Raw genomic sequence first — 18,260 nt, forward strand, 5'->3', positions numbered from 1 at the left:
TGGGAGAGGAGAAGGTACCTCAAGATAACCCCCAGACCATCCAACTGTGGGGAGAGGGCAGTGGCTGACAGCACTAGCAAGAGTGTTGTTTGTAGTCCAGGGATCTCCAGTTACTGATCTGGGTGGGCAGGAGGGTCTTTTGTAAGGACTAGGTGGTGTCAACAGCTATTCCCCGAAGGAAGTTAATAGATGAAAGCCATGACAGGGAGGAGAAAATGCATTATCTGGGCCTATGAGCCTAGTATTGTGCTAAAAGCTGTTTCTACCACAGAAAACGAAGTCTGCGGTTTGCTCTGGCCACATTCTGTGATGTGGAGGCCTTGGGCTGACTCATACTGATGGTTTGGCGCTTCTGAAGTTGCCACTTCAACACCAGCTCCTAGCCACAATGGAGTCTCCCACCAAAGGACAAGAGAAGACAGGGAAATGGTATTCTGCTTAACAGTGTTTATACGCGTGGAGGCAGGCCCTTTTAGAAGATTCAGATATAGGCCTTCTTCCATTTAGAATTCTAGCAAATTGCAGGTTGTTGCTACAAGCTGGACCCGTGTGTATATAAAGGGATAGAGGCATTAGGTACCAGTGTCTTCATTATAGAACTGTAAAAGGATGATGAGTGTGCATGGAATTAGTATGTTTATTTCGAATATGTATGTGTTGGTGGGGTGAATGGGTGGAATACATATATGCAGAATTAACTACTAGAGGTAAAGGCAAACTGTATGGAGTGAGTACCATTCAGCAGAAAAGCTGGGAGAGAGGAGAGGAATCTGTAGAATAATTTGGTATGAAATTAACAACTGAGTGCGCCACTGTGGGCTTTGGGTGAAACTATATTATCATACAATATTATGCAAATTCATGTATTTATGCAAGTTCATGCCTGTTATGGAAAAGAAAAAAGTTTTCTCCCCACCATGAGAAAGGTTACATATATCAGCTAAATTTACATCCCTGTGATCATTAATTTAAATAATTATTCAAATATTCTTCTAATTAATCTTTTTTTAATTTCTCTAGAGTTGATAGCCCGCATTTTAAAGTCCATTACTCCTCTCCAAGCGTTAAAGGCATCTCTGGCAAGCTGTGCAAGGTGCACAATTGGTGGAGGAGAAGGCTGCGTAGGTCACTGGTGACCTTTAAGTGCTTTACAAGCCGCCTGAAGAGCTCAGGCAGGCTGCTGGAAAAGTGCTGGCTGTATTAACGAAAAAAGAAACGGCAGAAAGTGGAAGAAAACGCTGCGGCTCGGGGAGGCAGCAGCTCAGCCGCCCCTCGCTCGTTTGCGGGTGGCACCGTTATCACACGGCTGCACGTAGCCGCGGCGCAGGCCGCCTCGGCGGGGCGCCGGCCCGGCCGCGGACCGCTGGCCCCGGCTCCTCACAGAAGCGCGGGCCGCACCGCGTCCCAACGGCCGCTTCCCCAGCGGGCGCGAGGCCGCGGCGCCCGCCCGCCGCCCAGGCCGCCGTCCCCGCGCGGAGCACGCCGGGAGCTGTAGTCTCTGCGGAGCCGAGCGGCCACGCCGCCTGCGCCGCAGCGCGGGGCGAAGGCCGAGGGACAGCTCACCTCGCCCGTGGGGGGGCGCCGGGTGTTCATGCAGCCCCCAGTCTTCCTCTTCCGCCAGAGCAGCGGACGGAAAGCTTCACCCACGCGGGGAGCTGGCAAGAAAGCTCGAACATTTTAGCTTCTCGCGCCTCTCTCCCTGATTGAGGAAGAAGAGTGGGACGCTCTCCTGTGTAACCTTTCCTCCCCTCCCCCCCCGCGCAAGTGGTGCTGCCCGCCGGAGGCCTGCGGACCCCCGCCCAGCCGGCTCGGCAGGCTCCATGGCAGATCCTGCTCAGTCCGGGCGCTCTATGCGCCCTCCCTCCCAGCTCTTAGAAGCGCGCTTCCTATTGGCTGCGGCCGGGCGCTCTTGCCAATCAGGAAGCGGCTATCATGGAGGAAGGGAATAAATACAAGATGGCTGCTCGTATAAAACCAGGCATTGGGCTTCGCCCTGGCGATGGGGGAATAGAGGCTTTAACCCGCGCTCCGAGGGCTGCGCACCGCTCCGGGCCGCGCCGCCGCCGCCCCCCCGGCGGGAGCCAGACCCCGACCGCTGCCGCCCCCAGCCGCGCTCAGCCGCTCCCCGCGGATCGCCGGCGGGGCCGAGGCCGAGTGCGGCGCCCGAGAGGCCCGAGCTAGGCCGTGCGCTGCGCTGCGCTCCCCGGGAGAGCGGCGCCGGCCCCCGCTGCTGCCCCGCCGCTCGCCCCCCGCGAGGCGCGGCTCCGGCGGCCATGGCCGTCTCCAGGTCGGTAGGAGCGGGGAAGGGCGGGGGAAGGAGGCCGGCGGCGGCCGGGCGGCCGCGCTGTGGTGGGGACGGGGGCGGGGGGAGGGAGGGAGGGGGACGCAGAGGTGCTGGGAGCCCCGCTTGTCGCCGCCGGGGCCTCGCCGCTCCTCGGCGGCCTGGGCCGCCCCGCTGGGGCTCGGGGGCGGCTGCGCGCTGCGGAGCCCGCGCTTGGCTCCCGGCCGCGGTAGCTGCTGGGCCCGACGCACGGGGAGCCCCCTTACACCCCCCATCCCCCCCCGCCCCGGGCTCGGCCGGGCCCTGCCGGGGGCGTCGCAGGCCCCCGGCGCCTTGGTCCTGCCGGCCGTTGCTTGGCCGAGGTAAAGCAGCGGGGATCGGGGGTAAGGATGCGAGTCCCCCGGTTTTGGCAAGATACCCTGTTGCTTTTCAGAGCCATTACTTGCAAAGTGACAGGAATAAAGCAGGCTTTCATGGAGAAAAGCGCTTGGTGTGTTCTGGCTCTGCCTCAAGATGTTGGATAGTATCTGCTTACACACATGTGCAGTAGGGTGTGCCAGGGTTTAAAGAATTCACTGATATAGAGGCGTATGGTAATGGAGCTGTCTTACAAGAACACTTAATTCGAATTCTTGTCTTTTTTTCTCTCTCTCTTTTTTTTTTTTTTTTGGGGGGGGGGGGGGGAATGGGCATGCTAAGCTTCCAAACAGAGCAGTTGAAACCATAAATCCAAATTAACCTTGTGATAGCTTAGCCTCAAGTCACGTGTTGGTAGTATCTATGTACTTCTGAAGTGCTATGACAGAAGTAAATTCTATTTATGAAGTGGTATATTGAGACTATAGCACAAAAGCTCACCATTCTCTGTAGGAGAATAAAGGTGCACATGATGAAAATCAACTACTACTGAAAATTTATGGTAACAATCTGCTTTTTAAGATTTTTAGTAGCAGATGCTTTAGTTTGAGACTTGAAAGCTTATGCAAAATATTCTTGTTTCTTATTCTGTACTAGTCCTTTTAATCTTAACTTAATACTATGTGCTGGGGAGTTTTTTCCTAAGCTGTCCATAAGAACTTGAAAATGGTAAGCGATTGCTTTAACAAGTCTAACAAGTATATTAAAGTACTAGTGTAAGCCATCATGTGAAGTAGTAATCTAATTTCATTATATCTGGGGCAGTCTGCCTAAATAACTATGCTGAGGTACATGTGGCATAGGGGCTAACTGGAATATCAAGATATAACTGAATAGATTGTATTTTGAGGTTGTATTGTGTCTATTGTGAAGATTAGTTTCAAATCTAGTTTACCAGTGTTTATGAAATCACACTGCTTTCGTGGAAGGCAGAGGTGTGTTATGCAAAGGTGCAGGTACACCTGTTCCGATCTGGTAACTGACATGAAAACAAATTTCCGTGTTGAACAAGGATCACTTTTAAGCTTCAGTGAGAAGCACAAAAAATTTGATTGTCTTTTAATTGTTGTGTTGTCACATGATACACATTGCTTTAGTGTATAGTTTCAACCTTGAAACTGTGACACAAGTTGAAGGTAAGGAGTGGAGCTTTAGTGTAAGTGCCACAATACTTGTGAGTCTTTGACCTGGTGTGCAATTGTTTCAATTCCACACATAAATCCTGAAAAGAATTACATATTTTGGAACACTGTAACACCTTAGTTATTCTTGGAGATCTTCAAACTTTGTTTTAGAAGTGATACGATATAAATTTTGGCCTTAGACATATTCCTTTAATAAATGCAGCAAAACCTGTCTATGTCCTTTTGAATGTATATAGCAACTCTTGACAAATGAACCTTTCAGCTGGTAGACTACAGGAACCCTGATATTATACTGTCACTATTGCATTTGTAAATAGAAAAAACTTGTCATCAATAACTTCTGTTTCAGAACATAGAACTCCTAAGAACCTTTTCTTTCAAACTCATCACAGATACTTGTTTTGTACACTTATACTGCAAAACTACATTTTTTTTTGTACAGGGTGTGGTTGTTAACTTCTTTACCAATTCCATTTAATTGTAGAGATCTAAACTTGTCCTCTTGTTACAGTTACCTCTATTTTTAAAGAGCCAACATCACCTTTCACTGTTCAGTGATTTTAATTATACAAATGTGGGGAGTGAGGGAGAAGCAAGGTTTTTCAAATTAATCTTTCTCCAAGGAGTACATACCAACCATTAACTATTATTAAACAAAAACTTCATCAGGGTTAGCTGTGTATTGGAACCTAATTTAAAAACTATTTTTGGAGGTGAGGGAGGTGTGTTTTTACATTCTGAAAAGTCCATTTTCGAGTGGCTACTTTCCTGGGAAAGTTTAGTTTCTGTTGGGCAAGAAGAAGCCTTTGTTAAAATCATAGTCCATTCAGAAAGATCTGAACAAATATAAGAAATGGTTTGAAATCTTCCAGAACTAGATTGGAAGTTTGCAGTTGTGCTATTAATAACTTAATGGCTTCTGACACTTTAATCTGCGTGATGTGTACATGCTTGTTCTATCAGATTCTTCTCTTCTATAGACAGAAGACCTATTACTATATAACATTTCTGTGGTGATACACTAGAGGATACACCTAAAAGCAGAACAGTAGATACCTCATATCAAAAGACTTTGTGTGGAATAGTGGGGGTTTTTTTTATGCTCATTTCTTTATGTATGCTCTTCATCAAAAAATGATGAAAATCATCCTCTCAAAATATGTATTAGTGAGTGGGAAGATTGTTTTTTTTTTTTCCTTCTTCCTGTAAATGCACGAACTAACTTCATAGGCATTCTCTTTTGTCTCCAGTCTAAGTCTGCACAGCTAATTTAAAGAGAAAGAAAGTTCTTAATGGAACCAAGAACAGGAAGTGAGAAGTTTTACTTCAGCTTCATTCCTACTAAGTATGCACATAGTTCAAGTGCATAAATGCAACGGCTTATCAGTAATCTTTTGGTGATAATTTAGATGGAAAAAATATTAGTACCAGTTTACTGAGAATAGCAACAACTATAATTTTCTGAAACTACTGAAAATGACTGAGTTTCAGTAGATGATAATATTGATGATACTTTTCAGTTTCTAATCTAAATAGTCACACATAAATGAACTTGACTAATCATTACAAGAAAAAGCTGTTTTCAGTTTCTTTTGGATGTTTAAAGGCACCTCATGCATCACTATTTGAACACCAAAGCTATTAGTAATGGCTTTCTCGTATTTTTCAGAGTTTTTACAGTATGAAGAAAACATGTTTTTAAAATGTGGATAATTTTGATTTGAATAGGTGCATCGTTAAGTTCACTCTGAAATATCGTTATCTTAAAGACAGTCTCCTCAGGGGAATTTCAAGGCACTTCCCTAAACAAATATGTGAAAGTATAATAACTTGCTGTTGCAAGCTGTTCTGGATTTGGTCCATATGAATTTAATTCTAGCTTCTAGAGTTTTCAGTATTTTTCTTTACTCAGATTTATGCAAAAACAGGAATGTAGACTGGGAACTCACTTTTCTGATATAAAGATTTTTTTTTTAATGTTGGAAGGCTATTTTAGTAAAGCTCCAGGAAAAATAAGTACATTAAAAATAAGCAAGTTCAAATAAGTATGCCTCATACATTGCTCTCAGCATTTAAAGTGTAGGGTTGTGACTTCCCAAGAACAAATAATTGCACTCCGTAGCATCATTACTTACCTAAAATCTCAAGTTTAATACTGCATTAGCACCAGGCTGAATTTCTGACATGCTGAATTATCGAAAGGCTCTATTAGAACCTCCATACACCTTTGGAAACATTATTTTGGGTTATTGCAGACTTTTCCTAAAGAAATAGCCATTACTTCATGGCTGCTGCTCTTTGAAAGACAAGAAGTAAACTGATCAAGAAGCATGATTCCCTGCTACTTAGACTTATGCATGTTGATTAAAATATGATGACTCTGTTCTTCTTTTACCAGTGCTTGTAGTCATACCTACTCTGCTGCTAATAGACTAGGACAGGCACACTAACTGATGAGACTGTAGGAGTCTTATCTCAAAAGGAGAAGGAGGAGAGTGTACTTCTCCCCTTACTGGAGATGCGTCCCAAGACTTGAACAGCAATCCTGCCTTCCCTAGTGCTCTTAGGGGGAGAGAGTGCCCACACTCTTATGAGGAGCAGGGAAAGTAGAGTAGTGTGTCTGCTGCTGGCTAAATAAGGTAGAGCTGAAAAATTTCTCAAGACACCTACCAGACTGGCATGAAAGTTGAAACTGCGAATCTCGCCCTGATAAGAGTTGTAACCAATTCCAGCAGCTAAAATGGGAATTCGTACCAAAGCATTCTGTCTCACTTCTTGATATGTATTTTGTATTATAGTTGTGTATCTCTACAGCTGTTTGAATTTTTTGTGCTGTCTCTTCTCATTATTTTTGTAATGTAATTTCTTATATGTACTTCAGTTAATTCTGAAAGTGTTGAAGTGAAAAGGTGGGCAAGTTGGGATGAAATTTGTTCTATCGTTGACTGTAGATACATATACAAATTTTATTTGATAGTATTTTATAATTAAAACTGTGGCGTATGTTATGTGCAGTATACATTCTAAATGGAATTATTAGTGATATGTATATATACACAAACAATAGAGCTATCTTGCAACTTACACTACTGTTTTTTAAACCATTAGATTGTATAGTAAAGTTAGAAAGTAAGAAAAGTATCTGTTAAGACTGTCAGTGTAATTCTGCACATATTCATTGTTATAGTCTTCCATCCTCGTATTACGATACAAGGTCAGTAACTGTTCTTCATTTTTGGTGCTCAGCTTTTTTGATGGAGGACAGTGGAATATGCAATGTATAATATTGTGATCAGTTTGACGGAACTCATTTAATTACATGTTCTGTAGGATATGAGGATTTCTCTTGTCCACAGGCCTATCTTCGTAACTGCTTATTCCCCCGTCCCCCCCACCTGTAAGTGAAATCACAATCCACTCTTTATGTGTGTCCTTCCCTTTTTTGTTCTGAAATCTATTCATTGATTTTTTTTTTTTTCCTTCCTTGCCAGTTGAATAGTGGAAAGCTTGACTACTTAACTTTTAAATGCTTTAGTAGGTGTTTGGATTCTTTTAAATCATGAAGCTGACCAAGTCAGGATTTGATCAAATGATGAACCACCCCTCTGAACAAAGGATTGTCTAGTCAACAAAAAGATCTAAGTCATCTACGTTAAAAGTTAGGCTGAATATCAGAAACGTCATCCCTTAAAACCCCTGCCTAGTCTCAATTTTTGTTTAATTAAAACTCCTAATTTTCTGGGATATTTCCATGCTAAAAAAGTGCTTGGGAGTTCTTAGCTGAGTTCTTAGCTGAGTTCCTGTGTCCTGGAATCTGTCTCATACCATTAAACTCTTTAAGAGTATTTCCTTTCCTTTACGTCAGTGCCAACTAGCAATTTTCTGAGACAGTTCTGGTTAGAGTTTGAGGTTAGAGTGTTCCAGGGACCATCCCACTAGGGTGTTTTATATGGTCACTCAATTTTGATGACCTGGAGAGTATGCTAGCCTAGATGTGAGCTGTTCTGGCCCTTACTCTATGGGACTTCTCCCAGGCATGTTGAACTTGAGATACAACTGAAGAGTCCAACCTGATCACTTCATTGGCAGGACCGATCGGTTCACTATCCCTTTTGTAATTTATAAAAATCATTGCAAACTTTTAGAGTGTTTTTGGAAGTAGTGTTGGTAATTTCCTTATCTTAGTCTGATCATTAGCTTTCCTGCTATTGTTTTTCTAATATTTCTTTAGCTGAAGGGCTTTCCATGCTCTTTGATTTCCAGCTTCATTTCAAAGATTAGGGTAGATGTCCCTCCAAATGGAGGGCACCCCTCTTGGAGACACACCTTTAGACAGCAAGGAATTGAACATTAGAGCAGGTCATTGGTTTGGGCATTTGCCTAATGTGTTTGGGTGCAGCTATTACTCCCAGCTGCTTCTTTAGTTTAATGTGACATGTACAAAACCGATCAGAAAGCAGTGACTGAAACATGGAATCACAGAGCTCTGTCTGGAGACTGCTGTTGAGTTTGTTGTGGCTCTTCTGAAAATATTTGTTCCAGCAGAGGGTAAGGGGTGGGGGGGAGACAGGAAAAAAAATTAGAACAATGTGCTGAAAGAGCAACAGACTTTTTAATGATCGGGGGGAGGAAATGATAAAGTTTGCACAAACCTCCATTAGTGAACTAAATGAAATCCATATGCATAATCATTCTGTGCATTAGTGTTGGTTAGAGAGATGATGTTTCCCCTTAACCTAGCCAGCCTAGCTGTTCTGGTAAATAGCAGCTCAAATGGATTTTTTTACTGTTATACTTTCTTTTTTGCCACCCATACTTCTGAGGACTGTTAGAGAAACTGTTTTAGAGTGGCAGTAGCCAAGTGGTAGAAGAGTCTGGGCCAATTTGGGATGGCTATTCCTCATTCCCATTTAATTTCCTAATTTCACAGCTATTGGTTATTCCTGAGTGTGCCTCTCAGGCAGTTCTATGCTGGAGGCGAGATTTCAAGCCTTAGTCAGTTTTATGAAAGCAAGTGTGCTTTAATGAATTGTTCTGATTTTGATGAGTTGACATATTTGTGTGGGGAGGATTCCCTTGCCTAATCTAGGTGTCTTGTGCCCATTTAGGTGGTATAGTGTATTGCCACTTCAGAAGGACAAGAATCTCCTGCATGGCTTTGTGTCATGTCTGCTAACCCCATGTGGATGGCTCATTTTGAAGTGACTCAAAAGCTACAAGACACCTGTTTTAAGCAACTGAATTGGTGCCTCTGTGTCAGAAAAGTCTCCAGTGAACTCTTTGCTGGTGTAAAAGCCCACGTGGTAGTTTTTAAAAGAAAAAATACTTCAGTTGAATGTAGTACTTATGAACTCTTCATAAGAATTTACTAGGAGGTTTGAACTGCTGTTCCAAGTTCTTTCCTACAGATTATACTTCAGCAAGATGCAGTGATCAGAAATCTCAGGCTTTTCAAATGATAAAAAGGTATCTACCTTTCTGGAAAGTGTTTTGCAATGAGCTCAGACAGCATGAGTTCGTGCAGAGGTAGATTATGCTTACTTTCCCATCAGTGACTTTGAATTGGGTAGTGGTAGTCACAAGCATTGCCTAAACTATTGCTTACGAGTTAAGTGAAAGACTTTTGTATTTTTAATTTGAGATTCAACAATTACAGCAGAGTTAACGTGCAGCAGAGCTATCTTAGAGATCTATTTCATTTGACATTCATTGGTATTTTTCTTTCGTTAAAAAATGCATCTCTTCTGTTTTTGCTTTAGTTTTTTCTTCTCCTAAGTAATCCCTACATTTCCTCATGTCTGCCTATGATATCCATGTGTTTAGAACAGTCTCTGATAGGTTGTGTTGAACCTTTTCTTAAGATAATTTAAATTCTCATCCATGTTGTAGAGCATTTCACTGTTTACCCACCATAATGATTCTAACTTCTGTGTTACATTTAAGTTGTGAGCACCACACTGTGCTATACTTACAGCACTGTCTGGCGTGTGAGGTAACCACCATGCTCCATTAGAAAACTGTTTTAGTTCTTTGGCTTTAAGAGCTAGCTTAGACTGTTAGTTTATTTTGCAAATGAAAAGCTTGTCAAAATTTACCAAATTCACTTTTTTCTCTCATTGCAGATCCCAAAACTGTTTTGTTTAGAATGCTTAGTGGGTTTTTTCATTCTATTAATTTAAAAATCTTTAAAATGTTAATTAAAATTAACACCACCCCACCACCCAAAAAAAGCTGCTTGGTAGTTGTGTATCAGGGAAGTTGGGGTGGAGAAGATATGGCCAAGAGTACTTTTAGGCTGACATTGACTCTATCTGCCAGTTGTTCCCATGGCTTTTGTTGGGGTTTAAAAGCTGAAGTCTTCCTATACTGTTGTTAGATAAGGATAGAAGGATCCTTTTGCTTCATTTTGCATTGCCTGTGGAAATTAAGCATATTACAATTTAAAATCACATGTATTACAGGCGAAGCATATTACAGTTCGTCTTCTGTGGTTTTAGGTAATACAGCATCAAGAGTTGCAGGTTATAGGAGCAGATAAGTTTAATTCCGATCTTAGTTACGAATCTAGTTAAGTGTTTAAGGGTGGGCCGTTACAGTGGTTTCCTCCTGTGTCGATGCATGAGTTCTAGCAGAGGAAGTGGTCTAATTTGCACATTCTGCTTGAATTTGGAGAGGAGAAAATTCTCTGGTAGTCAAAGGGATGGGTAGCATTACTTAACAGGCTTTTTGAGGATATGGAACATGGGTGTTTTATGGAGAGTTGAAGATTGAAAAGGGTGAGTTTAAGAGTGAGAGAATAGGCACACTAAAGCAAGCTCTGGTAGCTCTGCAAGCTAGTGTATTTTGCACTGAATAATACTGAGTGCTGTAAACTAGGTTGTGTTTTTACTTATTAGAAACTTATTAAGGATATACTGGTAAGTAACAAGTTCCTAAGTAACTGATATGTTCTTCCTAGTTTGTCTAGTATTAGAGATTTGGAAGACCTGGATCTATAAAGCTTTTATTTTTCCTCCTAACTCCACAAAATCATTAGGTTAGAAATATTTGGGTTTTGATTTTTATGGAAGTTTAGAACAATTAACTAACTAGTAAATCATAGCAATTGAAACTTCGATTTTGTCGAGAAATTGCAATGGGCACCTCTATTTTAATATTTTATTGGTAGAGAGAATTATTTCAGAGTTGGAAAATGTCAGAAATGTTTGAAGTATTGCAATGATTAGAAGTTAGAAAACATTTATTTAGTAAGTATTTATCCTAGTATCTCCAGTTTTTAGAAGGTTTGGATTTTACAAATATCTGTATTTTTGCAACATTATTGTCTTGACTGTAGCACAGCTGTTCTCTTGAGGCACTGTTGCAGAGACTCTCAGGAATAAGTGCAGTTTAAATATGTCAGTGTCCTTTCTCTAAAGTTATTGCATTTTTTTTAAGTTTTGGAATTAATGTGTAAAAACAATTTTAGTGAAAAGTAAGTAGTAGCAATAGATTATCCTGAAAAATATTCATCCTTTTCATGTATTTGTTCCATTCTAAAGTATATTTTTTGTTAGGAAGAGGTGCTTTCAGGTTATCTACATCCTCAATTCATTGAGCTGATCTAGGTGAGCTTCATTGCTGCATAAGTTCCAGCTTTGTTTGCTACTATAAAAATGCCACTCTAATGATTAACTTTAAGTCTAGAAGATGCAATTCTGATTGTACTACCTGAACAGATTCTAGAATTCTATTAAGTAATGACTCTGTATTGCCCAGTAACTAATAGATAAAGTTGGAACTTTGTAAAGCAAATTCTAACTTCCTGAATTAAAATTGAAACAGCAATGAAGATTTGTCACTTTTGTCATTGATTTAATAATCTGGATAGCCTAACTTAAAAAAAACACCTTTTTTTTGATTGCTTACTTTCTTGTACAGTAATTCTAAAGAAGAAAAATTCTGAAAATAGATTATCTAGATGTTTTTAACTAATCCAGTGTTACTATGCAAACTGATCTGCTGGCTAAATTCCTATATATTTCAAAGGAATCCCAGGAGCATCTTTTTTTTTTTTTTTTTTTTTTTTTTTTTTTTTTTTTTCCAAAACTGTAAATAAAACAACTGAGTTGGCCTTAAATACCCAAGAGATCTAGGGGGAAACAGGTGAAAAGTAAAAATTTGTGGTATCCTGGAAAAACAGAGTCTTGTGTTACAGATCACAGGCTATGTCTTCAAAAGAAATGATAATTCACAATATGAGGAGTTGAGAGCTCTTGTTTTTTTGTTAGAATTTGTTGCTGAGGACTGCTTACAACCTAACAGTTTTCCAAGAATGGAGGTGTCCTACCTCAGGACAAAACAAGGACTTCTTTAATTTATTTTCCTGTACTTTGCAGATTTTTTTAAAATAGTCTTTCTAACAATTTTTGTACACTTACTGTTAGAAAATTAAATGTTTTTCAGCCTGTGTATTGACAGTCTTAAGGCAAACACTTCTTCCATTTGCATTAGATGAACTGAAAAATCTAGGGATATATTAATAGAAAGGAGCAACTGAGTTAAGTAGCATAACTTTTTTGTCAATCATATTTAGGCTTGATCGTCTCTTTATTTTACTGGACACTGGTACAACGCCAGTAACAAGAAAAGCAGCTGCGCAGCAACTTGGGGAAGTAGTGAAACTGCATCCTCATGAACTGAACAACCTCTTGTCTAAAGTAAGTATCTCTCTCTTAACATTCTATCAACACTTTTAATGTTAAGAATAAAACTAGCTTTGAGGTGTGTGTGTGATGTGGGAAGAGACACAATGTAGCCTTTTGCAGTACTCTCTGAAAACAGATGACTGAAGAAAATTAGACTGCTTCTGTTAAGCCTGCTGCTATGTCAGCCTCTGAGATGGTTATGCAAGGCAGGTTTCCTGTTGTATTTAATATTGATATTCCTGTTAAGTTCAGTTTTTAATCTATAAGGAGGAGCTCTACTACCTCTTAAAATTTCTGCTTCTGCCTTTAAAGATTGTTAGTTGTATGATATAGGGCTAAAAATATAGGAGGATGCATGCCTTTAAAAGGGCTGGAAAATGGAAACATTTCCATTAGTTTCAGACTTGAATCTGGCCAAGTCCAGTAAAACCACCAAAAATAGTTCATGTCTGACAGCTGAAAACAGCTGAGTGACCTCAATTCTGTTCTTATTGAACAGGTGCCCTCACCACAATTGGTGCTATCAGCAGAGTGGCCAAGGAGTCATGAATATCAAACCACTTTCAGTGAAACAAATAGTTTTTCCAGATTCAAGACACAGTGCTAAATTAGTTTAGAGAATTATATGTTGCAAAAGGTGACCCATGTTGTCCTTCTTCAATAAAATTACTTCAAAGTTTTCAGATCCATTAATCTTTTTGAACACTCTCTTTTAGAAAGCAAAAACAGTTTCAAGCTTAGCTCTGTGCTGGAGGAAATAGTGTACATCTTAAAAAGGAAGGTTTTACTAAATTTGATGGATGAGACTTAATACATCTTCAAAGTTCTTACTGTCTTGCTATTTGCAAGGCTTATGACTAAGCAATGTGAGTGAATAGAAAAGGTTGCTTGTGTGTTTTTTTTTTCAATATATATTCTTGTCCTTTTTTTGCTGTGTTTTGAATATTGACTTAATCCATAGCATTATGTGTATTTTATAGTATTTAACAGCTTGTGGATGTTCTACAAGCGTATTTTTAGCCAATCTTGGTGTTTTTTTATTCTTTTTTTCTTTTTTTAAAAGACCTAATTCATTGTACAATCTTTCTTTCAAGGTGTTAGTGTATTTGAGAAGTACGAACTGGGATACTCGTATTGCAGCTGGCCAGGCTGTTGAAGCAATAGTGAAAAATGTACCTGAATGGAATCCAACTCCAAGATCAAAACAAGGTGCTTGTTAAATGAATTATGTAGAGTTAATTGTGTATCTGATGCAACCTGACTGTGATATGAGACTTCTCAAGGAAACTGTGCCATTCTGTTTTTATGAGCACTAGATGTGTTTGGACTGTAGTAAACCTCTCTGGCTTTAGATGTTCATATTCGGTTACAGCAATGCTCTTGACCTTTACTTCTTCTCAAATTCTTACGCATGTGCTCTGTACCCACAAACTTTTACTCTTGTACTTAAAAGGAATAACGAGCAAAGCAAGAGAAATTTAACCAGTTAACTTTGTTATGATACTTTGCAGACGCTTTTCTCCTTTGTTCTGTTCACCTGCTTATAGCACCTTTCTAAGGATGTTGAAATGGTCACTTGCTGCACTCTATTCTGTTTGCATTCACTCTGCATCTGAAATTGTTGTGTTAAGGATGTTAGAAGGTATAGCCCTGCCGCTGCTTTTAACAGCTTGCTTATGGACCTATTGTCTGTGATTTTTGTCTAATTCCTTTTTGAACCTGTTGATGCTGTCTACCTTCACAACCTTCTGTGGCACAGGTTCCAGAAATTCATGAATATATTTTTTAACTATTTTAATAATACAAAAGTATTTTAATTTTTATAAACTTTCATCATATTTCTCCTTTTTGACAGCTTTCTCCTCTCCAAGCTGAAGAACTACAGCATCTTCAGTCTCTTCTTGCAGGGCAGCTATTCTCTTTTGAACCATTTTATTGGCCTGTCTCTGTGCTTTCTCCCACTCTTATATCCTCCTCATGATGCACAGTATAGAACTGTGCATAGTGCACTGACATCCAAAGTTCCGCTATCTGTATGGCAAAATTAGATACTTTGTCTCGTTTTAGTGACCTTCCTGACCTTCAAGACATTGAGTAGAACTGGTTCCAGCATTAATCTCAGACTTCTTTCTTCTTGAAAAGTGACCATTATGCCCTACTCCTTTTTTTTTTCTGTTCTTCTACTAGCTTTGTCCATAAAAGGACCTTTTTCCCAATTCTGTGGTAACTTAGTTCCTTCAGTTTTTGGTATGAAATTCTGAATTCTGCCAAAAGCTCTTGGGACATACATAAGATACATGTGTATGTATTTTATATGTATATACTTTGCATAGATGTACAAAAATAACAAAGTAAATACACCTTTCCACTGTGTCCACTCTATCTGGATTTCTTTGAGGACATTGATAATCAAGTTAGATAAGGCTTTTTTTCCATGAGCCATGCTGACTCTTTTCCAGTAAATCATATTTATCTATAAGCTCAATAGCTTTATTTATAGACCCCATCATCTTACCAAGGATGGAAGTCTGATTCACCAGTCAGTAGTTCCCAGGATTACTTCTAAAACTCTCTCTATACATGGGAGTTTAGAGGCAACCGATCAGTCTCCAAGCTCAGTGGCTGTTTCTAACGCCAGATTAATACACACTGCCCAGTTCTCACATATCTGCCTCTCAAATTTGAAGCTATTATGTATATTTGAGAAACAGGTAGCATTTAACACAGTTAACTGGCTGTGTTCTGTTTTTGATTTAAATTTGATAAAATAGTTAAGCAGACTACTGTAAAACATGTACATTTAGTAATATTTCAGTTCTTAGGCTCGCTGCAAATCCTTTTTGCATATGTTTTATGGAATGTTACCCACATTACTTCAGACCTAAAGAAAAAGTTAGTTTGTATGAAGTGTTTTGTATGTAATTAAACTCATTTACTGTAAGTCAGCAAACTTTCATAAATGTGTTGGGGGACCATATCAAACTAAATATTAGAATCTCTTTTTTGGTAGGCAACAACTGTATTTACACAGCTGATTACAACTGGCATGTGAGCATGCTAGGTAATGTAGGAGTGACCAATCTTTTTGCATGCTAAGCTGCATGCGGCTAAGAGCCACAAAGTGCACAGTAGTCTTTGAGAGCTGAGCGGAGGGATGCTTTGGAAGTGAATTCATAACAAGGAGACGATAGACACTGCTGTATCTGCAGCTGGATTTGAGAAGCGTTGATAAACTAGTCCTCAGCAGCCTTTGGTAGCTGGCTTCTTCCCATAGCGATAGGTAAGACTACTCTCCAGCTTCCATGCCAGGGATGCCTTGCTGTTTATCATATGATGTAGTGTTGGCGTGATACTTGTTTGAACTATTTGTAAGCCATATGTAGCTCAAACTGCAAGTTGGCTGTATATATGTACAGAGATCTTTTTAGTGTGTCAGTGTCCAAAATCTTAAGAGAAACTTGTTAAGGGAAAAAACAGTACAAGTGTGGATGCTTTTTGTTTGTTTTGTTCAGTTAAAATGCTTTGCTTTTCTCCCCCTCAGCCTTTCTTTGTGAAGTGGAGCCTTTAAAATCTGGGTATCAAAATGCTGTATGTCTGGTCCTTCATTTGAAGGAGAGAGACTTTCTTCCTCCTCATCTCCCTCTCTTCTGCTTCTGCTTTGACAGAAAACAACTTTCATCACACATTTCTTAATATTATTTTCAATGTCTGTCTAGAACCAGGCTCAGAAAGTCCTATGGAAGATTCACCTTCATCTGATCGGTTACGTTTTGACGGATTTGATATCTGTCGGTTGTTGAAACATGGTGCATCTCTCCTTGGATCTGCTGGTGCAGAGTTTGAAGTCCAAGATGATAAATCAGGTATATCTTTATATTTGACTTGCAGATAAGAAAATCTAGTGTTTTGAAAAAGTTTGTGTTGGCTGTGTCATGTCTGGTCATGCATGGCTTTGTGGAATGCTAAGAAATAACAGGAAGGAAACATGCTTCAACATACCTGGCTTATATTTTCTTTCTTGAGTTAGAGTGAATTATGGCTATATAACTTTCTCTGAGATTCTCAGTGGTAAGATATTGAGATTAATTTTGCGGGGGAGGGGGGAAGTGTTCTTTGCTTATTAGAATTAGTATGCATATACAAAACCTTAAGAAGGGGAGTTAAAAAAGCAGTGTCAAAGGCTGCTGTAGAATTTCTGTAGCCTTATTTTTAAGGATGTAGGAACTATAAATCACTTTCTTTTGATTGAAACGATGTTCCCAAATATAATTAGCAGGATGTGGCTTATTTAAAAGGCATGAAGGTTTCTCATATAAAATGATGCCCCCCAAAAATTCTGCAGTTTGGCTTTCAAGTTTAGACAGTCAAATATTTAAAACATTTAGTACACATTAAGATACTTAATTGTTATTAATTAACAACTTTTTTATATAGGACTTGCATTCAGTTGCAATGAATGAATGAACAGAACGAAATATTTACTATTTTCTTCTTCCAGACAGTGGCTACTGGCCTTGTTTATAGCATAATCCAGGCTTTCCTCTAGTGCTTATAGCTGTGGCATTTGAGTGCTTTTACAGATGCTCAGTTTTCAGTGTTCTAGTGGAAAAGAAGTAGAATCTTTTTTTTCAGAAAATGTGGTGATACTAGATAAAACTTAACTTATGGTTTCTGTCAAGAGTTGTGCTTTTCTATCAGAGTGCTTGCACTTTCGGTGTCTCTTAAAGCTCATAAGAAATGTAGAATACACGTGTGTGTGTGTGTGAGAGAGAGATATCTCTTCAAGTGACTTGTCTGGTATCTTTCTGGACTCTTTAGTGGAGAGAATTGGGTTATAGCTGTAAAATGACATTAAGTTATTTTAATCTAAAAGACTCTTGTTCTTTCCTTACCCTACTACTCTGCTGTACTTCCAGTCCACATTCCAATTTGTGCACCAGATGAAATGGTGCTATAGATAAGAAGCCACTCTGACTTCATAGCTCTGATTCATTTGTTCCCTGAGCATGATTCATTCTGTGCAGGGTACACAGAAGATTGCTAGCTCAGGAAGGAGCAGAACCCATGGTTCCTGACATTCAGGCGGTATCCTGTCTGTTAAGCTTCACTACTATTTTATTGCTTGCCACCTTTTATGCTAGGTTAATAAGATGTTCTACAAATCTCATCTCTTCTAATGAAATCCCACCTGTTCAGAAAACAATTAGATGGAATATGAAATTTTACTTGTTCATAAGTATGATACTTATCCTAGTGCTTCACAACACATGCTACTCTAAATCATGTGAATGAAAATGAGCTTTAGCTTTAGATCTTGCTTTTTTAATTGTGGGAAAACATATGTAGGCTGTCTGTCTGCTGCATTTTCCAGCTGTTTTGCTTTAAGTTCTCAGCGTGAATGGATGTATAAAGCAAGACAAATAATGAATTTGTGAATTTAGTCTTTGGCATTTTTTCATAAGATGAACTTGTGCAAGGAAAGTAAAATATTGTAGAGAATGGAAGTTGTTTGTATTTCCTAATTTGCCACTTAAATGCTACAATAAAAGAAAACCCAAGTGGGTTAATGATGTATCCCAAACACGGTGTATACTCAGAACTTCCATCAATATTGATCACCTACTTATGAATTTCTGAAAATCTTTCAGTGGATAACAGAATAGGAATAAATTCTCTTAATTGCTTTTCAGTAGTCCTTTGGAAGCAGTTACAAAGGCATTAGTGACTGAA

The 18,260-nt window shown here is 39.6% G+C and overlaps 1 protein-coding gene across 2 annotated transcripts in view; it reads left to right on the forward strand.

Moving 5' to 3' along the window:
* The first annotated feature begins 1,954 nt into the window (after positions 1-1,954).
* The window catches only part of BTAF1 (B-TFIID TATA-box binding protein associated factor 1), a 53,395-nt gene continuing 37,089 nt past the window's right edge, over positions 1,955-18,260 (forward strand). For both annotated transcript variants that reach the window (XM_062580075.1, XM_062580076.1), the window contains exons 1-4: positions 1,955-2,287; positions 12,419-12,542; positions 13,625-13,739; positions 16,247-16,393. In XM_062580075.1, coding sequence (XP_062436059.1) covers positions 2,274-2,287; positions 12,419-12,542; positions 13,625-13,739; positions 16,247-16,393 — 400 coding nt within the window. In that variant the 5' untranslated portion in view covers positions 1,955-2,273. The remainder of the gene's footprint in view (positions 2,288-12,418; positions 12,543-13,624; positions 13,740-16,246; positions 16,394-18,260) is intronic.

The sequence above is a fragment of the Rhea pennata genome, chromosome 7 (assembly GCF_028389875.1).
Source record: "Rhea pennata isolate bPtePen1 chromosome 7, bPtePen1.pri, whole genome shotgun sequence".
Lineage (NCBI taxonomy): Eukaryota > Metazoa > Chordata > Aves > Rheiformes > Rheidae > Rhea > Rhea pennata.